Source organism: Haliotis rufescens, unplaced genomic scaffold, assembly GCF_023055435.1.
Source record: "Haliotis rufescens isolate VD_foot unplaced genomic scaffold, xgHalRufe1.0.p SCAF_5, whole genome shotgun sequence".
Classification (NCBI taxonomy): domain Eukaryota; kingdom Metazoa; phylum Mollusca; class Gastropoda; order Lepetellida; family Haliotidae; genus Haliotis; species Haliotis rufescens.
Genome location: NW_025964223.1, coordinates 55,619,789 through 55,643,427, shown reverse-complemented (window position 1 = coordinate 55,643,427; position 23,639 = coordinate 55,619,789). Strand labels below are relative to the sequence as shown.

Sequence of the window (23,639 nt, the reverse complement as noted above, 5' to 3'; positions counted from 1 at the left end):
AATGGTCTCACCCAGATACCAGAGAGCCACAGCGCAAGATCCCCCCTGGTAAAGGGGAGCGCCCGATTGTCCTCCATGCAGGAATTATGTGATAGAATGATATGTCCCCAGTAACCTAGGATGGTCGTAATTGGCGACCAAATGTTTCGGAGGGTCAGGCTAGGTGTCCTGGTTGATTGTGTGTCATCGTACACCAACTACGTTGCTCACTATATCAATCACTAGATTATCTATCCCACTTAGGATGGTCGTTATTGGCGACCAAATATTTCGGAGGGTCAGGCTGGGTGTCCTGGTTGATTGTGTGTCATCGTACACCGACGACGATGCTCACTATATCAATCACTAGGTTATCTATCCCACCCTCGATTATTTACAGTATGTGTATAAATATACATTGTGTGAAATATTTGCGATATATAACATGGGATATCCAGTTATTGTCAAATTACAGTGTCACGATGTTTGAGTTGAGCGTTTGATGTGCTGTGATATACTCCTCTATGCTATCAGTCCCATTTCGGACAACGCCTTCAACATCATGTGTACATGCAGTAGGAACCGTCGTCTGAAGCGCCAAAATGCACTGTGCAGAACTGCATCCCCTAGGCAGGCTAGAATACTATAGTCGTGGGTTCGAATTCCAGATGCACCCTGATAACGTTTCCAGGTTTGTCAGCACCCAATAGATGCCCGTAGGTTTAACCAAAGTTCTACTTCCCATATCAAGTTGATACACTGTGATATAACTGAACAACTGTTCAAACTGTCTTAAGCTAAACTGAACTCATTCACGTGGTTCATTGAATACATAAATTTGTATTTCTCTAGCACCAGAAGAAAAACACATAGACTTGTTTAAAAAAACGAATTTTTATTTCCCTGACATCAACACACAAATGAATATAACATATTCCTCACAGGTCAGTTTAAAACTTTAGCTATCACTGGCAGCAGTGGAATTGTCAATGACGTCATGGTAACGTAAGCTGCAGGTGCCCCTGAAATTAGACAAAAACACATCATATATCAAGTCAATAATGTTAATCTGATGACAATGTGCATAGTTCAAATATATTTTCTACCATGAATGTTCATGGTTCATGTTAAAAAACCCCAGGTTAATCTTATGGTGAATTCTCTTGACATAAGTGGTTACTAGTTACAACGATTGTTAATTCATTTGTTATATTGATGCATATTTGCTGTAAATAAGCTGTCTCAACCAACGTTGACATGCCAAACGCTCATCATGTAGAAATGCTTTTATTGTATATTTTGTGTCTGTATTATCCAATTAATATTTTTCAATTTATTCAATTAATCAATATATAACGGTAAAACTGCCGCACTAAAGTACAACACACTCACCACTGGATGCCTCCTGCTGTTGAATATCTGCTTCCAAGGATTCCATCATTTGGGAAACTCTCTGGAAATTTTCTGCGCTTCCAAAATCGTGGTGCTTGTCCTTCAAGTCAAAGAATTTATTCAGGAGTGCCTTCAGTACCGCCAACTTCAGTTTCCCCAGCGCCTTCAGGATGTCCTTGAAGTCGTCCTCGTCCACGTCGAAAACAGATGACAGATATTTACTGAACTTGGTGGTCAGTCCGTCCACGATGCCATCCACAGGGCGGGACAGTTGGGTGTCCTGAGTGACACCGCTGGTTGCCTCCTGCTGTTGAATATCTGCTTCCAAGGATTCCATCATTTGGGACACTCTCTGGAAATTTTCTGCGCTTCCAAAATCGTGGTGCTTGTCCTTCAAGTCAAAGAATTTATTCAGGAGTGCCTTCAGTACCGCCAACTTCAGTTTCCCCAGCGCCTTGAGGATGTCCTTGAAGTCGTCCTCGTCCAGGTCGAAAACAGATGACAGATATTTACTGAACTTGGTGGTCAGTCCATTCACGATGCCATCCACAGGGCGGGACAGTTGGGTGTCCTGGGTGACCCCGCTGGTTGCCTCCTGCTGTTGAATATCTGCCTCCAAGGATTCCATCATTTGGGAAACTCTCTGGAAATTTTCTGCGCTTCCAAAATCGTGGTGCTTGTCCTTCAAGTCAAAGAATTTATTCAGGAGTGCCTTCAGTACCGCCAACTTCAGTTTCCCCAGCGCCTTCAGGATGTCCTTGAAGTCGTCCTCGTCCACGTCGAAAACAGATGACAGATATTTACTGAACTTGGTGGTCAGTCCGTCCACGATGTCACCCACAGACCTCACCCGTCTATGACGTGACAGGTGGGTGTCCTGGGTGTCCAGGGTGTCCAGGGTGTCGGTCACGCTGGAGTGCACGCACACCAGGACAACGAGGCACAGGAGAGCGATGGAGGACTGCATGTTTCTGAATTAGAGATATAAAGTTATATGGCAATGTTAATGATTATGTATTACATTTTCCCTTCATATCAATCCGCAATTTTGGTTAGCTTTAAGTCACAACAATAATAGTCATTATTTCTTTAACATAGCCGAGGGCATTTGCACAATACAAAGAGTTGGTCTTTGTTCAGAGATCCCTCAAGAAACGGTGGTAGGCACTTTGACATAGTCTTCCAGGATGCTGAACACATAAGTAGACTTGCGTCATTTAGGCCTGCCATGGTCCTATGGACATGGGTTTGAATCCCAGATTCTCCCTGATGGTGACCCCTTGTTTGCAGACCACCTATGCTCGGTGATAATTATCCAAGACCCTCTAGGACTTCCTCCACATTAAGCTGACATAACCGAACTACTGTTCCAAGTGGCATCACTCACTCACTCACTCACTCACTCACTCACTCAAGTATAACACGTCAACGGCAGAGAATAAGCAGCCTCGATCATCCATAGAAACCGATTCCATTTGACGTAAGAGGCAAAATCACACGCATGGATCACTGAAACTCAGTGATGACACCAGGTGTTCGCGACATTTAGAAGTTGTGGTGACAATAACTTCAACACTATAAAGTACTTAAGCATTGGACCGCCTCCGTGGTCTAGTGGTAGAGCGTCCGCCCGGGGAGCGGAAGGTCCGGGGTTCGATCCCCGGCCGCGTCATACCAAAAGACGTTAAAAGATCGTACTTGTTGTTACCCTGTCTGGCGCTCGGCATTAGGGGCTAAAACAAGGACTGGTCGGCTCGAAGTCAGTATACTGTGTCTGAGTGGGGTATTCATGTTAAACTGCGGCATGGTATCTCAGTGAGCTAGCACTATAAATCGGCATCAGTCCGGACTAGTACAAGCAGCCACACACACATATACACGTGCATGCACGTCGCTATACAAGTGCAATAATCTTTGACGCGACGTTAAACCCAATTTCACCTCACCTCACCTCACTTAAGCATTGATAGCCTCCTCTAACGTAATGCTAAATGAGTGGGTTTATGTACGTGTAGTCACTTCCGTTGTACGGTGAACAGAACAAGGGGCGTTGAGTCTGCTACACTGAATTGCAGTGTGTCTCGTGTCATTTCCAATTTGAAACCATGAAACGTAGACTGTGATGGGTTTATATTTGTAAACTTGAGCAAATTTACACAGCAACAATACTTCCATGCTGGCCCATTCCAATTTTGAAATTTCAATTAATTTATGCATAACACCGAAGACAAAATATAACAGTTGTAAGTTGTAAATAGTTCACGTATGGGAAGGGAATCCATATCACATGCCTATCACTGGTCTATATTTGGAATTTAGAGTGAGTGAGTGAGTTTGGTTTAACGCCGCTAATAACAGAATTCCAGATTTATCACAGCACGTCAGCTTGATGTGGGAGGAAAGCCCGAAGTGATGCAGGTCTCAGACGTTTACCCGTCCGGTGAAACCCACTAGCACAGGTATGGTGCTGACAAACCTAGAAGCATAATCGGGGCGAACCGGGAATTTCAACCTACAATCATAGGTTTCTGGCGTTCTCTTTGGAATTAAGAGGATGGGAATAACACATGCATTTCGCCTTATAAATGCATTTTAATAAATATATATTTATCATGCAGTGTAACTAGTAAACAGTTCATTCCAAGTTTGCAAGCTCAAAAAATAAGGTTCGAATTAGTGTTTTAAATCGGGAAATATCGACGGCATTTGCTGCTGTCCCTGCTGAAGGACGATACCAACCAATTTTAATTTGTTGATTCATGAAACATGCATACTATCGCTATCACTGGGACTTGGTTTAATGCTGCTTTGAACAGTACTTCGGTTACATCACAAAGTGATGACGTTTAATTACCACGTGCTGAACCACGAGCACGTTATGTTGCTTACAAAGCAAGACTCACGATCACGGTGAATCTGATATTTTAACCCACGATCCTAGGATCCAGGCATAGTTCTAAGTGACGCAAGTCCCGTGTCTTAGACGACTAGGCTCCTCGTGTTCTAAATTTGTTGAAGACCGAAGCAATGATATTGCCAAACACATATAACGTCTCGGGCGGTATTTGCAGGCGGGTATTTTCAAGAATGTTTTAACGAGAGTATTTATTTTTAGTTTAAGTAAGTATCTGTAAATGAAGATCCGGGGTAGAATAGGTCTTCACCAACCGATACTTGCCGTAAATGGCGACTATGCTTGTCGTAAAAGGCGACTAACGGGATCAGGTGGTCAGGCTCGCGGACTTGGTTGATGCATGTCATCGATCCCAATTGCGTGGATCATGATGTCAATCACTGTACTGTCTGGTCCAGACTTGATTATTCACAGATCGCCGTCATGTAGCTGGAATATTGCTGAGTGCGGCGTTAAACAACAAACAAATAAATGAATAACTGCTTTCCAACATGCTATGCAAACTATTGACATATTTTAACAATGTTATATCATTTTTAACAGAAACGCTTACCTTTCTCTGAGATATAGAACTGTAGGTAGGTAAGCTTCGGTTCAGCTTCTATGTTGAACACTGAGTCTGTACCATTATATAGGGAAGCTGGGAACCTTGTCATTCTGCAACACTGTTTCCGAGGGTGATTCAGTAGGTGGTGCCATATATTCATGACACAGCCTCTTTGCTCGTCGTAGGAGGGTCGTGTTGGGAGGACAGTTGGAAGTATCCGCTCAGATGGTCAGGGTGACTCAGTTTCTTCAGTTTTCTCCCGTGTTGTCATGACGTCACGAGTCTGATAGAGGCGATGACGGGCGACCGCGTCGAGTTGAATTGTAGATAGACTAAGTAGATTTGACAAAGCGTGGTCATATTACAAACTATTTAAGGCTGGTTCAGGAAACGGAGGCTCATCTTCATGACGATGAGAATCGTAATGACGGAGCTCAATCTCAACATAGGATGATATAGCTCTATATCACATCCATGTAATAAAAGAAGTTATTTTGGCTGATGCTGATTTGCATTTGTTGTGCGTATGAACTACAGTAATACAAACAGGCCTTTTCTAATCGAAGATGAAAGAAAATATATTTTGATGATGTTATGACTATACGGCTTTACAGATGAAAAATGTTTTTTTTGTTCCTTTCAAACGAACGTACATGGAGAATAAGTGAGGGAGGGAGTGTTTTAACGCCGCGTTGAACATTATTCCAGCTATATCACGTCGTGTCAGCTTTCTGTGGGTGGAAAGCCCGAAGTGATGCAGGTCTCAGAAGTCTGATGCTGACAAACCTAGAAACATGAGCGGGATGGATTCGAACCCACTATCATAGGTTTCAGGTGTGCCCAAGGGACACAATTCTGCACAGAGAATTGTGGCGCCTTAGACAACTGTGTCACCCGCGCCCCCACACGGAGAATGAAACTAACCTGACATTTCACTTAATAATTGGCTTTCTCTTACTTAAAATGGCAAATGTTTGAAGTGACCAAACAATGCAAATCTGTTGGACTCACCTCGTCCATTTGTGTTTATATCTTTGTTTTAGTCCACCACAAAACAACATTCACCCCGTCACTCAATGAATTGTTTTTAATTACAAAAAAATATGAGAATTGTTTTTATTCAATCATGAAATTTACTTATTACTTGAATAGTACTTAAATTGCACATCCTGAATGGGAGCATTTATTGATATTTTAAAGAACATTCGACATTTTATTTACTTTTTGTTCTTCATTTCAGGAACGTATTCCGTTCAAAAGGTGTAGGAGTGATCGCTCCTCATCTATGATAGTGAAGCTGATGATCATGTCAGTGTTCGCAACGCCGTAATAAAATTACGTTTTCATAATTTCATTTGTTTTGAATCGAAGATGATTCTTGCTTTGTAACCGCCACAGGCTATATACTAGTATGTATATATATAGTCAGTTTCCCCTAGCTGGAGCTTGAGATTAAACCTGCGTCACGTTTGTCTTTCCCCTCACTTGAAGCTGACACACTCTGATACACGTGACCTGCTTTCAGGAAGGAGGCTTCAGAAGGTCCTACATCACTCACCCGCGTACCAAGATGCATGTTTTCCCTTTAAATAGCTTCCTTTATATATTTGCTCTCCTGAATCTTAAATTCAGTTGAAGTCTCTTGAATGTTCATTTATGTTTTATTCTGACTGATTCCCTTTACTATCGACATGTGAATATAGTTTAAAGTAGGAATGCTTTAATTTACTCAGCTGCAATACAGTTTCTCAAAACTCGATTCATCATATTCACAAAGCATATCTTTGCCGCCACTGTGCACGTGATAAAACCAAATCGATCAGAACGGAGACTCGTACAAGTCACGAAGGATTCCATACAGATATTCTTCAAACATCTCCTTTATATTTCTTATATTTCAGTATGAAACCATCTTCCCGAGGCAAGAAAGTTAACTGACTATAAAAAGTCAAGTTTCCACTGTACTTTTAAAGTCAGTTTACTCCCTTGCCCCGGAAAGATGGTATGAAACTGACTCATGCTTTATTGTCTTTACTGAAGCATTAAAAATCATGGTATGCTACAAACAAATGTGTAAATAAGTGCAAAAATGACTGAAATGTCCGAAACAAAAAATTATGACAATATTCATAACGAGACTTTGATAGGCATATTTATTGTTTTGAAACTGGTGATTATTTCAGTTACTTCATTTTTCAACTCTTGGTATGTTATCAACATCCATAGTTTTGTAAAGCAGCTAAGTGGAGTTCTAGCTCAGTGGAAAGTATGTCGCTGTCAAGTGTGACGTTTCCTGAACATGAGCAAACGCAAGTAGGGTTATCATCCTGCACGGTCCAATAAGTGACAACCACCATTAATGTAATTCAGTTCTGTTATCCGTATAAGCCGCACTGTGAACTGACAATCTACACTCCCTTCAAAAATTACACAAACAACATTTAATAATCCTATACCATATATAAGGGATTATATTGGTCAAAGTACTCAAATCCTTCCGCGCATTCTCATTGGCTTGCGCTGTTTCGACCCATGGCGGCCATCGAGAAAGGGACGAGTCTTCCTGTAGGTTACGGAAAGACGCGAGTGGTTAACGAAAGCGATCAGAGCGTGTTTTGTTCACGTGACTATCACATGATTCATGCCTACCTTGTGACAGTCGTGACATTCTTTATAATTTTAAAAGTATGTTTCTCTTCTTTCTACTCCAAGTCCAACTGCGCATCTAATTGTTACACATATAGTTAGCTGTTTATGAACTTTAAGCGATATACTCTCGAACTAGTGATTCCGTTATTCCCGAGCTCTGTGTATTTGTCGGAATTAACCGAGTGGAAACGAGTATCATATGGACCAAGGGACACAACTCTGTTTGTCGCAAATATACACGACAATAGTTGGTGGGTGAACGGGTGAACGGGTGAATGAGTGGTGTGTGGATTTAGTTTGACGCCGCTTTTAACAGTATTTCATTTATACCATTGCGTGTCAGCTTTATGTGTTGTGGGTTGGGGATGGGGGTTGGGGTTGGGGGCTGGGTGTGTGTGTGTGTGTGTGTGTGTGTGTGTGTGTGTGTGTGTGTGTGTGTGTGTGTGTATGCAGACTCCAACTTTGCAGAACCCCATGAGCACGTGCACAGTGGTCACAAAACATGGAGACATAATCAGGGTGAATCTAAAATTCGAACCCACGACCGACCACCGAAAATAACAAAACCTGATGACATTGGATGAATTGTTTCTACCATCGTTATTCTACACTCATAAGGAAGAGAGTGGGTTATGAATGTTTGAGTGAGTGAGTGAGTTGTTTTCATGCACAAATATGTCACTGGCTCATGGTATATGCTCCACATTCGTATTGTCCATAGCCTGTTGAATTATAGGGGGCACGGGTGGCCCAGTCATCTAAGGCGCCGCGATTCGCTTTGCAGAGTTGCGTCCCTTGGACACGCCAGAGACCTCTGATTGTGGGTTCGAATCCCGGTTCACCCCGATTATGTTTCTAGGTTTGTCAGCACCATACCCGTGCTAGTGGCTTTCACCGAAGTGGTAAACGTCTGAGACCTGCATCACTTCGGGCTTTCCTCCCACATTAAGCGGACACGCCGCGATATAACTGTAATACTGTTAAAAGCGGCGTTAAACCCAACTCACTCACGAACTCACTCACTATTGAAACATACATTTCATAATAGGTGTTTTATTACCTTCGTGGACATAATTCCGGAAAAACCTACTTAACCAGAACAAACCCCATTGTATATAAAAAGAAACACATTGCAGAAGATTGTTTTCGTTAAATGAGCCCTATCATCGAAGGTGTCATTGATCCACGTCCTATGTTAAACAATATAAACTTCCAGGCAAAGGAAGCACACATCCATGTTTGATGGTGGCTAAAAATGAAACAAACAAGAAATTGTTATTCGATGGTGATGTATTTGATACGGGTAAAATAGTTCTGTTTTGGACCTTAACTTTGGCGTGTTTCGGCAACTTGTTTTCAAGCTAGTACCGTTTTGATAACGTTTGTCATTTATGGCTAAATCCAGTTGTCCAGTATTTGCTTCCAGTTGCAGTTTATATGTAGTAATTTCCCCGTAGTTTAACTGCTGCATCCAGTTTAAACATGGGTTCACTGCGTCGAGGATAGGTATGCCAGGTGCATGCTGGGATGCCTAGATGGAGACTACTGCATAGATGACCGACAACATCAGACTAGTCATCGGCAGCGTTGACGCCGTGGCCCCTGAAACCACTGACAAAACATTATCAGTAAGTGTGGCTGTTTGGGATGATTTTACTCCGCTTTAAGCATTATTCCCATACATCACGACACGGAACTCCAAGAAATAACAAAAACGGGACTATAATAATACATATGATAATATAACCTTTATGACCTTTATAGTAATATTGCTTGACATTAAAAACCTACAGTTAATGTCTATTTATCAAACAAATATTAAGATCTCAGGATCGGACACTTCGGTCAGGATCAAGTTTACACATGGTCTAAATACAGTCGGAATCGGCTTTTGTCAGATATTTCTTATAAATATGGAAAGGATTGATGTCGCTAGATAATATCAATTTCAATTATTGTTTATCCAATAACACTACTCCATTGCTGGATATGCTATTATGTAGGTAAGGGAATGACCAGGGAGATGTGAGGTGTGTGTGTGTGTGTGTGTGTGTGTGTGTGTGTGTGTGTGTGTGTGTGTGTGTGTGTGTGTGTGTGTGTGTGTGTGTGTGTGTGTGTGTGTGTGTGTGTGTGTTCGTGCGCATTAAATGAGCATCACTTATTGTGAGATGGAGGAGGAAGAACAGCGCCTTACCGTTATCGCAAGTACCGAGCTCTGTCTTCATCTCCATGCTGTATTGCAGCTTCTCCATCAGCTTCTCCACACGGGCCTTCTGAATCTCCGTCATGTTCCTGTCTCTCTTCATCAAGTCATCAAAGTGGGCAAGCGCATGATGGCTGGCAGGAAGATCCAAGAAGGGTAAACTGTTGATGAACGTACCAAAGTCCGTGTCCCCCAATCCTAGTATGTTGGTGATAGCCTTAACGAGAGAGCCGCCAGACTTCAACCCACGGAGTAGAGAACGAAAGTCAAATCTTCCCGGTCGCGACAGAGCTTTGTCTGCAGATTGTCTGGAATCTGCGGTGATGACATGCAGAAATATTGCCAGACGAATACCTGCTGACCTTTCATCGCGCTGACACTGAAAATATTATGGTATTATATGCACAAGAAATGACAATACACAGAATGGATATACCATTGATTTTATTAAATATCACACAGTTATGAAATCCTAGAAGGGACATAGTCGCGTTGTCGCATTGTCGCCCGTCAGAAACACGCAAAAAGTGTCAAAATTAACCAAGCGCGACTATGCGACAACGCGACATTTAAGCCAGTTATGGCATTGTCGCGCATTGAATGATATTTCTCTTACTTTTAACATTGTCACCCTTTGGTAAAAGTATTTTTTTTAATTTAAAGCAGAACAATGCGACAACTTGACAATGCGACAAATGGTCAAAATGTCACGTTGATGCATTGACGCTTGGTTAATTTTGACAAGTTTTGCCTTTTTTTTATAAGGGCAACAACGCGACGATGTTCTTCTACGATTCCACACTTAACCATCGAGAAGCTTATAATCTTTTTCAGCCATTTAAAATATGTCCTATAATGTCATACAAATGATATATCCTACATAAAATTGAGTTGTGTAATACATATATGACATACATGCATTCAGCTGAAGTAAGTTCCATGGATGAACAAGTTCTGTATTACAATTAGTGCGACGTTTCAGCTGACTATTATATCAGTTAGTTTCAGATGCCATTATTTGAAATTGATTGTTACACTAATGTCTATTTTCTGTAATATTCGATTATACCTATTAATGAAAAAACGCCTTTTACTCTGCGAATGGTCACGTTATAAATCAACATTCATCAATTAAACGATATTGTCTGTCAGTGTTAGAGCCATGTAAGTGTATTGTAATCACTCTACTTGGAGCTATTTTGAAAAAGAGATCATTTCATTTTTTTATCATTTTTCTTATTTAAAGCATTTGATTCCAAAAGGCCATTATATTAATTGCCATATAAACGCAATAATTCAGTTGGTATCGATTCATTTGCTTGTAAAATAAATGGAGAATTGTAAAGGATTCTTTCTCTTTATAATTGTAAATGAATTAAAGCCTAGATTCATGTATATAGGACATATACCAAAAACTAACTAAATATATATCGTGTTTTGAACAAATAGAGAAACTCACCCTGTTGTAACAGCGGAGGTTCAGAGTACATACATACACAGCTAGTCTATTTCATATATACACATGATTGTCGATTTCACTCTTTGATGTACGTCTACATCCGTTGAGTAAGTTAGTTACTCAGTATTTGGTCATTTAAATTCCATTCTATACAGATCATACTGGACCCAAATGATTCCCTTATATGAAAACATTTGAAAATGTATGAATTAATATACGAACACCCATATAGACATCACAATTTGCAACCGAAGACAATGTGACAATGTGATTCATTAAGCGCAAGCTCTTTCATGAGTAATTCAGATACATTAAACCAAAAAACAAACCCATTAACTACTATCATCCTGTTTTTGGAGATTCAAATCATTTTCTTTAGCAAAATATATATACAATTCCGTCACCAGAAAGAGATTACATTAATACGCCGTTAAACGACCAGCTTAATTCCGTATTTGATGATAGAAATGCGTAACTGGTCTCAACAATGGAATCAGTTTAAGGAAATACCGAAGTAGGCGATGACACGTTCAGGCCCTTCATGTCCAAGGGTCACAAGAGGACATACAGTGTTTCGTGAAAATATATAGAGTTCCACAAAACAACAACAGCCCAAAGGAACCCGTGAAGATCCGGTGTAGAATAGGTCTTCAGCAACCGGTGTTTGCCGCAATAGGCGACTATGTTTGTTGTAAGGGGCGACTAACGAGATCAGGTGGTCAGGCTCGCTGACTTGGTTGATGCATATCATCGATCCCAATTGCGTGGATAGATGCTCATGATGTTAATCACTGGATTGTCTTGTCCAGACTTGACTATTTACATATCGCCGTCATATAGCTGGAAGATGGCTGAGTGCGGCGTTAAACAACAAACACACTTTATCAGGAGATCCTTATTTTCTTTGGAGTTATATAGAATAGAATAGAATAGATTCGGTAGCCCCAGTCGTCTTTGGCGCAACAATTCGCTGTGCAGTGTTGCTTCAAGAAACCTGTGATCGCTGATTATGTTTGTAAGTTTGTCAGCACCGTGCCAGTGCCCGTGGGTTTGATCAAAGTGGTAAACGTCTTAGAAATGCATCCTTTCGAGCTTTCCTCCTACATTAAGCTGACACGACTTGATGTTATTAATATACTGTTCAAAACGGCGTCAAACTCACTCAATCACGCTCGTCGAGGGGTTGGATAAGAGAGAAGTATGGCTGAATTACCTTCCCTGTTCACTTGATTACTTAACCACTTCACAATTTGACTTCAACCTCGTTGATGAGAAGTGCCCGGATGCGTCTATAACAATAGCAGCTAGTGCGTCATTCGTCACCACTCAAATTTCCAAGGGGATAACAAAGTGGCTGCTGCCCCTCCCTGAACTGAAGTCATTATAAATAGTTCTACATGTATTTTAAACCGATAATTTTTAAATAATGCAATAGAGAAATAAACCGTAAAGAACCGGGTGACAATTGGTCTTCAGCAACCCATGTTTGTCGTAAGAGGCGACTAACGGGATCGGGTGGACAGGCTCGCTGACTTGGTTGATGCATATCATCTTATCCCAATTGCGTACGCGTGGATCGATGCTCATGATGTAAATCACTGAATTGTCTTGTCCAGACTCGATTATTTACAGACCGCCGTCATATGGCTTGAATATTGCTGAATCCGGAGTTAAACAACCAACTAAAACAAACAAACAATAGAGAATTAACAATTTCATAAGAAGTTTATTCATCATGCGATAACATACGGTTCTGCGACTTGGTTGGTTGCGTGTCGTCGTACCGAACCCACGTGGTATGTGGTTAATAATATCAACCTTTGGTTTTCTGGCCATAACTTATGTTTATGATTTACATTATTTGTATACGTCTATTGATAGTATCGATTGTGTGGGGCGGCATCGATCTTAACTGTTGACATTTGTATTTGTCATCGATGTATTGTCGGAGCGTTGACAATGGAGATAAATCGATAGTTCGATCAATCGATACATCTCAGACACAATATTCCGCTAATACACAAATAGTTTGGGATTAGGAGATGATTCAGAGTATGAAAAAGTAACCTATTAATATGATAATCGCAGAGGGTCGTTGAACAAGTTTTTATCCGATGAGGTTGTGGCATGAAGTTAAATGTGAATTCAGAAGTGTCCAGGGGACCAATTCTGACCCAGGATCACCAAGACCTGAGGGCAAGCGTGACGTGGTCACAGAGACGAAGAGTGAACTTAGGAAATGCTTCCGAAAACTCACCACCCCTCACCCCACACCCCTGACCCCCTGAGTGCTATAGTCTTTAGTTTCCTAATCTTCACATTAGACTATGCCATGAGTGCTATAGTCTTTTGTTTCCTAATCTTCACATTAGACTGTGCTAGGAATGCTATAGTCTTTAGTTTCCTAATCTCCACATTAGACTGTGCTATGAGTGCAACAGTCTTTAGTTTCTTAATCTTCACATTAGACTGTGCTAGGAACGCTATAGTCTTTAGTTTCCTAATCTTCACATTAGACTGTGCTATGAGTGCTACAGTCTTTGGGTTTCCTAATCTTCACATTAGACTGTGCTATGAGTGCTACAGTCTTCAGTTTCTAATCTTCACATTAGACTGTGCTATGAGTGCTACAGTCTTCAGTTTCTAATCTTCACATTAGACTGTGCTATGAGTGCTACAGTCTTTGGGTTTCCTAATCTTCACATTAGACTGTGCCATGAGTGTTACAGTCTTCAGTTTCCCAATCTTCACATTAGACTGTGCCATGAGTGCTACAGTCTTCAGTTTCCTAATCTTCACATTAGACTGTGCTATGAGTGCTACAGTCTTCAGTTTCCTAATCTTCACATTAGACTGTGCTATGAGTGCTACAGTCTTCAGTTTCCTAATCTTCACATTAGACTGTGCTATGAGTGCTACAGTCTTTGGGTTTCCTAAAGTTCTCAGTAAAAAACAGGTAGAACTTAATCAAATGTGTAAAAACATTTCAAGAAATAGTAATACGTAAAGTTTTAGATTTTAGAATTCGATTTCCAAATGGACAAACGTACATTTATGTAGTACAGCATGGTCAACATATTTTATTATAGTTCAACGATTAACTGTCTCCCCTACAAGAATATTTGAACTGTTGAATGTTCAGTTTCGTTGATACAAAATAATGAACACCGATCAATAATTGGAAATAATATGAAGATGTGGTTTAAGTTCAATCATCAATCAACCTTAAAGAATGAACAAACAAACAAAATCCCGAATTGAGAATAAATGGCTTTTGATATTTCACATCCTGCCGTTCTACTTAGTGCTCTAAGCGTTACTAAATAAATCTTCAACTTTCGCTCCTTGACACGGGGACTTCAAATGTCAAATCCATTTAAGACCCCTTTTCGTGAAATATAACCGCCATCTGACACATAAATCCTGGACAAACATAGAGCGGTCGGGTAGCCTAGTGGTTAAAGCGTTTACTAGTCACGCCGAAGACCCGGGTTCGATTCCCAGCATGGGTACAATGTGTGAAGCCCATTTCTGGTGTGATATTGCTGGAATATTGCTGAAAGCGGCGTAAACCTATACTCACTCACTCACCCTGGACAAAGACATATCAAATGACAATTTCATCATGTTGCCAGTGTCTGGGTCTTTCATGAACATCACCCCCTCATGTGACGTCTCTTAACAACCGTCCGTTTGATTTAAAGTTGAAAATTGAAATGGAATTTGATGTTTGAGAAAAATGTATACAAAATAATAAATGTTCGCTTGAAATGCTGGAATTTCTCCAGAATGCCTCAGACAAAACAAATCGTACCGTGTGTCCTCGAGCTGTGATCTAAACATATTTTTTGTTTCTTACAAACAGAATTAGCTTTTCTCAAAATGGACCGTCATGTCGTGCTAATTTTATGCGGAGGGATATCTAAAATATCATTACACCGCCGAGGTATAATGTGATCAACGGAATAAGCCGAGTGGATCTGAATGGCACCAGGGGATATCCGGACACCATCCCCTTTCTGTGGGGATGGAAACGTCTCATGTTATAAGTTGCCAATCGTCTCTACACAGGCGTGGTAGTTTGTTTGCTCAATAGTCGTTTTGAGGCGGACAGAGACAATCGACAATAAAAAAAAACCATGGGCCAGTCATCGCGGCTGAATATAGATCTTTGGCGGAAAGATGACTCACGCGTGCTATTACCTCATGGCCTGTAAGGAAGTATTCCCTCACACTACATGTGTCATGCCTGTACTATTGTAACCTAAACCGAAATCGTTTTGTTTGGATTACAGTCAGTTCGGCACATTCCTGTATACGACTATTAGAATCACGGTTAGACTAAACTATTAGATCTAGATCTAGCATATTTTACATATATCCGTTGAATATAAGACCCGTGAAGATCCGCGTTAGAATTGGTCTTCAGCTACCCATGTTTGTTGTAAAAGGCGATCGGGTGGTCAGGCTCGCTGACTTCGTTGATGCATGTCATCGTATCCTAATTACGTATATTGCTGAGTGCGGCCTTAAACAAACAAACAAAAATATATAAAAATAAGCGATGTGTGCTGTCCGTTTGGCGGTGTTCGGTCGTATGTAGACTTTTGAAGTGGATGATAATCGTGTAATTATAGACCACGGATGTCGCGGATTGTGCCATGTAATGGGATAGTTACGTGAACGAGTGAAACTAGGGAAACTGCAGTAGAGTTTGAATGTGCATGACGTGCACGATTCTCTGGGACAGCCTGTTCCGGACAGGATGACAATTAAAGTTAACAGTTCCGGACACATTGCTCTTACACTCAGCAACCCGTCCACTAGTTCATATCCTTGTTGTTTGAAAAACAATTAATATAACGTTTATATGAACATGAACCTAGAGATCAAGTGAGAGACAAACGCACATCATTTCCTGATAAAAACGTCGGAAGTCGATATATTTATAACAGCAGGACAACTTTTACATTTACATTAAATATACATTAAATTTACATTTTCATTGAATTTACATTAAATTTACATTAACATTAAATATACATTAAATTTACATTTACATTAAATTTACGTCAAAGTTACATTTCCATTTACGTTAAATTTGCATTTACATTATCCCATCTGATTTTTACTGGCATCAATGTCAAAGATTCCCTTTGAGATACTTCCTATCGATCCGCATAATACGGACTGCTGTCTAAACCAGACTTGACCTCCATTCTCAAGTGAGTCCGGTTTAGACAGATTCCACACACAGATTGCTGTGTGAAGTGCTACGTATACATACACTGGTACATCTTTCTTGTCGACTCGGAGTCAGTATACTTTGAGTTGAATATTCATGTTAAACTTCTTTATGCTATCACTGTGGGCTAGCACCCTAAAAACCGACATAAGCAGAGAGAGAGAGAGAGAGAGAGAGAGAGAGAGAGAGAGAGAGAGAGAGAGAGAGAGAGAGAGAGAGAGAGAGAGAGAGAGAGAGAAAGGGACGTTTGACAAACAAACTTTTGGTTGACGGAGTGTAGTCTTACCCCTACGACGTGTGAGTGAGTGAGTTGGGTTAAACGTCACTTACAGCGCCGCTAAATGTGTCATCTTAACGTGGGAGGAAACCCGGTGTTGTTTGTGCAGGTTTCAGGCGTTTACCACCTCGGTAAAACCCACGAGCACGGGTGTGGTGCTGACAAACCTAGAAACAAGTTGGGCGAATCCAAGATCATAGGTTTCTGGCGCACCCAAGGTACAAAACACGCACGCACGCACGCACGCACGCAAGCACGCACACACGCACGCACGGTTACTTAAAGGTACAGTTGGACTATTGCTGACTAGGGTGTTAAAGAACACTCACCTACTCATTCACTAGTAGAGAGCGTACACACGCAGAGGCCAGGCACTGGGCTAGCGCTCACAGTGAGGGTCGACACTGCCCCCAGCACACCCTGTGGCAGTTGTGATATAGTGAATTAAACAAGTACAACGTTTGAGAAATAGTTTTATTTCAATTATATCAGAGCGCGGACACCGAGACGATTACTATAAGATATGGTGGCGAGGATAATAATAGGAGCTCTTCCGTGAATCGACAAGCCGATCCTGGCACAGATGAGGGGACGCAACTCAAAGAGAATTTGATCATGAGCAATTAGTCCCCGGCAACATGCTTGTCCACACATTTATATGGTAAATTTCACTGCACACATGACCGGCAGCATCATCAAGGTCGATGTCTGCAGCAATGTTGACGAACCTGAAACACACAAACCCATGCACGAATTTATTTAAACAAATAGTAAACTCATCAGCAGATATTCATTTAAAGCTTGCTGCGTAATTTAACTCTCTGACTGCAAGACTACTTTCTAACCAAAAGTTCCTATAGACAACAAAGTTCGATAATCTCTTTAGGCCAATCAATTACTCCTGAGTGGGTTTAACTCCTTCTTGGACAATATTTAAGTTACACCTGGTTGAAAGAGAACTTACCACTGCCCTCTCCTAGTTGTTCCTTCATCTGGATGGAGTATTCCAGAGCCTCCATCAGCTGATGGGCGTGGTCCATCTTGACCTCTGACATCTTTTCTGTCTTCATCATGTTCTCCACATGTTCAAGGACGTTCTTGGCATCAGGTACGTCCAAGAAAGGCACCTGGTTGACGAACCTTCCGAAAGCGGAGTTTCTGAAGCCGAGGACGTTGGTGATGGTCTTTGTCACAGTGCCGGCAGTCCTTAGTCCCGCCAACAGACTGACCAAATCGAATTGTTTCTGACCTGAAGACGATAAACAAATATATACAAATAGCATGTAGTCTACGACTTAGAGCGAGAGGAGGTACAACAGAATCAGAAACAAAAAGATCAAGGTCAAGAACAAGAGCAGGAAAGAGACCAAGAACAGTGTGAAAGTAAACAAGAAAGACAGCGGGGAAACAGGCTCTTGAATCAGGAGGTCAACAAGAACAAAATAGAACAGGAGCAGAAACTGAACAAGAAGAGTACTGTTGCATTTACAAGAACAGGAAATGGAATAATACGACATGGTCAAGAACATGTTGAGGTACAAGAATGTGAATGAGTGAGTGAGTTGGGTTTAACGCCGCTTTGAACAATATTCCAGTTAAATCACGGCGTGTGGGAGGAAAGCCCGAAGTGATGCAGGTCTCAGACGTTTACCACTTCGATGAAACCCACGAGCACGGGTATGGTGCTGACAAACCTTTAAACATAATCGGGGCGAACCGGGATTCGAACCCACAATCATAGGTTTCTGGCGTGCCCAAGGGACGCAACTCTGCACAGCGAATCGCGGCGCCTTGGACGACTGGGCCACCCGTGCCCCCTGAGGTACAAGAACAATGTTCTGTAATCAACAGAAGTGAGTGAGTAAGTGTGGCTTTACGCCGCTTTTAGCAATATTCCAGCAATATCACGGCGGATGACACCAGGGTCCACTTGCACAAAGCGATCTTAGCGCTAAGACTATCGTAAGCCTATGTTAAAGTATGGGAGTTACGACCTTCTTAGCGCTAAGATCGCTTTGTGCAAGTGGGCCCAGAAATGGGCTTCACAATTTGTACCCATGTTGAGAATCGAACCCGGGTCTTCGGCGTGACGAGCAAACGCTTTAACCACTAGACTACCCCACCGCCCCATCAATACAAATGGTTTTCTTCCTGGTTTACAGCAACTGAGTGTGTTCACGCCTTCGCCGCAACCTTTCACCTATCACGGAAGCTTGTAAGTACTCGTGACAGGATCAGTCGATCTAGTGGGTGATGACATGAGCAATTTAAGGATACAATATCAGCTACGTTACTGACTATAACCATACGATCCCTACATATATATCTAAGGGGCGCAACTTTGCACTGGGTCATCCACGATCACCTGTGACATCAATAAACGTCTTTGTGTCAGTCGGGGATGTGGCCATGTGGTTAGCGTTCGCTCACCAGCTTCTTTCTCACTTGAACCTATTGCCTTTTAGACTTCAACTATCAGAGACGGTTGCTCTGAGAGTATCCGGGTTTAAACTACTGATTCGGTGTGTAAAACATAATTGCTTTGTACTTAAAAATAGTTTTGCATGAAGTCCAACCAGACAAGTACCAATTATTTTATCTTAAACTTACAGTCGCATTCAATGTACTTTAATCTGTACTTGAAAGTAAATTGTACGAGAAAAATAACTACTAGTTGTCATTCATGAGACGAGAAACTGTTAAACTGAGATAGGGTTGCCGACCATGTGTCCTCCCACGTAAGTTGTATTTGAGTGAGAATGGCCTATACAATATGCCAGCAATACCACATTGGAAGTGGCATGTACATGTATCTATCGAATCGAGCCGGACACTTCGGCACAAGCTATACCTACTGGGCTAGCGATCAGTCCACTTCAGCATAATGACTTCCCCCATACACCAGAACCACATCCCAGCAGCATTTTAATGCCCCTATAGACGTGTCCGCTGTAACGAAAGTGAGTGTTCTCGTTAATAACGTACCGCTACTTTCCTCGAACTGCTCCTTTAGCGAGATTGTATGATTAAGGGCGTCCATCAACTGGTGGGCGAGGTCCATCTGAACTGGCGTCATGGCCTCTTTCTTCATCATGTCATCAAATCGGCCTAAAATGCTTTTGGCATCTGGCAGATCCAAGAAGGGGAGCCTATTAATAAATCTTCCAAACGTTGAATTCCCTTGGCCAAGAAGGTTGGTGGCCGTCTTTACGAAGGTGCCTGCCGTCTTCAAACCCTTTAATATTTTGTCAAAGTCAAAGTCAAACCTCTTTTGTCGGGACAGAGGCGTGTCAACTTGCTGGGTATCTTCCCCGCAGATAATCTGCAGACAGACAGCAAGACACAGACACATGGGCAGACAGCTGCTCAGACCTTTCATCCTGATTGAACTGAAATATATAATTTCTGCATTATTCCCTAAGACAAAATAATGTAATATTTTAAATGTATTGATAAACAAACAAATAAGAACGCCTTCTAGATGAAACCATATGAACTGGTCCGTAAACTCAATGATGACAAATAATGTTTGAAATAATAATCAATGACATTTCATTGTGTTAAGTGTGTAGTTCTGAAACAGGTTCGCCTATGTTAAATAGTACATGGTGTTATACATACCGTTAGATGTGATATACAAAGCTGCAGTTAAATACACGCACGCATTCAGGAGAGCGCACCGACTGACGTCTCACGAATCACTCTCGGTATATATCCACATATGAAGAAGGAAGTAGTTTACTGATCAAACTGGGATTTAGAAGAGAGTGCAGTATATGTATTAACTGTGAGACGAAGTTCCCTTATTTCAAAGTAGCAAAACGGGGAGGGAGAGGTGGGTTGGGGCGGGGGGTGGGGTGGGGTGGGGTGGGGAAGGGTTAGGTGAGGGCGGGGGGTAGTGTGGGTGGGTGGCTGCACGACCCGTGATATGATGTGGAGTAACCTTAACCATACTGTATACAAGCAATTGGCGTATATGAATAATCAACTGATCAAATATTGTATGTGCTAACGAATACTAATACTTTTAGTATTTACCCCGGACCGGTGCCCCTGGTGGGGCAGGATACGCTCACCTTTTTGCGAACACCTGGAGACATCACTATTTGATGGTGATTCATAAGCACATGCTCATGATAAAATTGGAATCGTACAATCGACTCTGGAACTGATTTCTCACCTTAATATTTTATTTATTTATTTGAGAGTCAATGTTATGTTTTCGTGGATTACTATGATACATATACAAAACTTCAAATATATTTCATGTTGATTTGGAGTTTAATTATTTCACAATAAACAATTGCTCTAATTTCACATTTCAATACAACTCTAATGCATCTTTTCCCTCCCACATCAAACTGAAACGCCGTGATATAACGGAAAGACTGCACTGTAAATGTGTGTTTAGATGTTTAGATCCTAAACACAGACCTAAATCATTTCTTGTCCTATACCCTTGATGCGTTTACGGTCACAACATATTTAAGACTGTGTTTTACAGATAAACGTGTTCAGGGTTTGATTGTGGGAAAACTTCGTATTCCCCTTTTGAAATTCATTGTAGGTAGTTTAATAAAGGGGCGCCTTCTATATATTTCTTTTTTCAGCATATAGTAGGGTGGCTGAGTGAGTATAGTGTTACGCCGCTTTGAGCAATATTCCATCAATATCACGGTGGGGAAATATTCACACATTGTACCAGGGGGAATAGAAACCGGGTCTTGGGCGTGACGAGCGAACGCTTTACCCACCGGGCTACCCCACCGTCCCTCAAATAATGGGGATATAGAAGAATGGAGGTAAATTTAAAAAATATGGGGTCTATCACATACGTAGCAATCAGGTATAATTTCATTGTCAACTCCCTGTATAATAACACTATTAAAACCTCGGCGGGATACGAACCCGCACCTCCTGACGTCACTCTGCTTTGAAGACGGTTGTCTTCGCACCTGTCATTTTTCCTAGTCATCATCACCTTAACTTGGTTTATTTGTAAATGTTGATATTGTACAAGTTCTTTGTAAGACCTGGTGGTACCTGTGTTATACAAGTGCCTGTGAATCTGATTTGCACATCTAATTTCGATATATATTGGGGGGCACGGGTGGCCCAGTCGTCTAAGGCGCCGCGATTCGCTGTGCAGAGTTGCGTCCCTTGGGCACGCCAGAAACCTATGATTGTGGGTTCGAATCCCGGTTCGCCCCGATCATGTTTCTAGGTTTGTCAGCACCAAACCCGTGCTCGTGGGTTTCCCCGAAGTGGTAAACGTCTGAGACCTGCATCACTTCGGGCTTCCCTCCCACATTAAGCTGACACGCCGCGATATAACTGTAATACTGTTAAAAGCGGCGTTAAACCAAACTCACTCACTCAATATATATTGACAAATAGGTTTACAGAATAAAAATGGGACGTGTTTATCTCTTATCCATATTTGATTTAATGCCCAGTGTTATGCACTCTATGAAACATGTTTCAATTCTAAACATGTTAAGATTATTAGGATAATAAACATTGATGTGCATTTTGTCATAAACATGTTTAGATTCTAAACTTGTTCATACTATGGGGATGTTGTGTTAAGGTGGTGTTTAGCCTGAGAGACATTTCATGTTTAGACCCTAAACATGTTTAGATAGTAAACACTAAATGAGTATTCCGTTTAGGATTTAAACACATGTTAAAATTTGTTTAAACCTAAAGTCTTGTAAGTGTGTACATTCTTAACACATGTTTTACAATGTATTGAAAACGTACACGTGTATAATCAGGTGTAACTGCTAGTGTCATATATTTGAGATAAAACCGGAGCAGGATAGCGAGAGAGGTTTGTTTAACGTTTATTCTAATGTTGTAATTCAACAAAAAATTGTTGTCAAAATTTCAGCTTGGGGTAAAGGCTTCTTTGGTTAGCATTACATCTTGACCCCCATGTACTGTAGGGGACACAAAGCGACGCCTCTTCACCTCTTGACGGAACCCACCAAGGACGAAACTCCATCCAAGCAAGGGTCATAACCAGAGGAATCGTGGCTTCGAATCCAGGATTTTAGGATCCTTGTACGTTCAAGGGGTACAACTCTGCACTGCGAATTTCGGCGCCTTGGACGATTGGGTCGTATCTTTACACCTTGGCAAAAAGACATGTCCATGTTGAATATGTTCTCAGTGAAAAATAGGCTACCCTCCTTCAAACCTAGCTTCAGTCATGATAGTGATGACATGGCGAAACGTAATTGCACTATTAATGGATTTCAAAGCGAGGTTTCAGACTTTAGTCATTCATCGATCATTAGTCTCGGCCTAGACCTTAGTTTCTGGCACAACTCTGCGGCGCCCAAAACGACTGGGCGACCCCGGATTCAATCAGACGTTGTATTTAGCATTATGTATAAAACTGAGATATGTCCTCTGTGTATTGAGACTATAAGTTAACTTAAAATTGCGTCTAACTTGCCTAGATTGCCAATTTGCCAGAACAAAGTCATTTATAGTTGTGTATCATTTTCATCTCATGAAGAAGGGATGCCATCATCTATCGGTTTGCGTCACATTTAGTGAGTGAGTTAATTGTGTTAAACGCCGCGTTGAACAATATTCCAGTTATATCGGCGTGACTGCATGATATGACAAGAAAGCCCGAAGTGATGATCTCAGGCGTTTACCACTTTATCACAATCAAGGGCATGGTCCAAATAAACCAAGACCCGGTTTTGTTGAACCGGGATTCGAACGACGATCATAGGTTTTCGGCAACCATATGATCTGCACATCGACTGAACCACATTGTTCCCCCTTCACGTTAATCACACATTCTAGAAACTACGACAAAGACATCACAGGCCACGGGATGTGATAAATACACGAAAGGTCACAACGGGATTAAACCGGAAAGGCAAAACCCCGATTCATGACTGATCTAGGAAGTTTGGCTGCAGTAAATAGCTGTTACAGGGATTTCCAGTTTA

The 23,639-nt window shown here is 41.4% G+C and overlaps 2 protein-coding genes across 2 annotated transcripts; both read right to left on the bottom strand.

Moving 5' to 3' along the window:
- Positions 1 to 854: 854 nt before the first annotated feature.
- Positions 855 to 5,176, bottom strand: LOC124127180. Its single transcript, XM_046490632.2, has 3 exons — positions 4,839 to 5,176; positions 1,372 to 2,342; positions 855 to 1,001 (listed from the first exon to the last, which is right to left on the bottom strand). The coding sequence occupies exons 2-3, from the start codon at positions 2,336 to 2,338 to the stop codon at positions 925 to 927; spliced, it is 1,044 nt and encodes a 347-aa protein (XP_046346588.2). The 5' UTR covers positions 2,339 to 2,342; positions 4,839 to 5,176; the 3' UTR covers positions 855 to 924.
- An 11,945-nt stretch (positions 5,177 to 17,121) lies between these two features.
- LOC124125562 lies at positions 17,122 to 20,407 on the bottom strand. The gene is made up of 4 exons (XM_046488891.2): positions 20,287 to 20,407; positions 19,651 to 20,054; positions 17,630 to 17,914; positions 17,122 to 17,393 (listed from the first exon to the last, which is right to left on the bottom strand). Exons 2-4 carry the CDS (start codon positions 20,042 to 20,044, stop codon positions 17,320 to 17,322), a joined length of 753 nt encoding a protein of 250 aa, XP_046344847.2. The 5' UTR covers positions 20,045 to 20,054; positions 20,287 to 20,407; the 3' UTR covers positions 17,122 to 17,319.
- Positions 20,408 to 23,639: the final 3,232 nt, after the last annotated feature.

Excerpts from the sequence above, each read along its gene's own strand:
- LOC124125562 (XM_046488891.2), bottom strand. The coding sequence starts at position 20,044 with ATGAAAGGTCTGAGCAGCTGTCTGCCCATGTGTCTGTGTCTTGCTGTC. Across the intron at positions 17,915-19,650 it reads GCAGTTCGAGGAAAGTAGCG|GTCAGAAACAATTCGATTTG; the intron begins GTACGTTATTAA and ends TATCGTCTTCAG. Across the intron at positions 17,394-17,629 it reads ACAACTAGGAGAGGGCAGTG|GTTCGTCAACATTGCTGCAG; the intron begins GTAAGTTCTCTT and ends TGTGTGTTTCAG.
- LOC124127180 (XM_046490632.2), bottom strand. The coding sequence starts at position 2,338 with ATGCAGTCCTCCATCGCTCTCCTGTGCCTCGTTGTCCTGGTGTGCGTG. Across the intron at positions 1,002-1,371 it reads ACAGCAGGAGGCATCCAGTG|GGGCACCTGCAGCTTACGTT; the intron begins GTGAGTGTGTTG and ends GTCTAATTTCAG.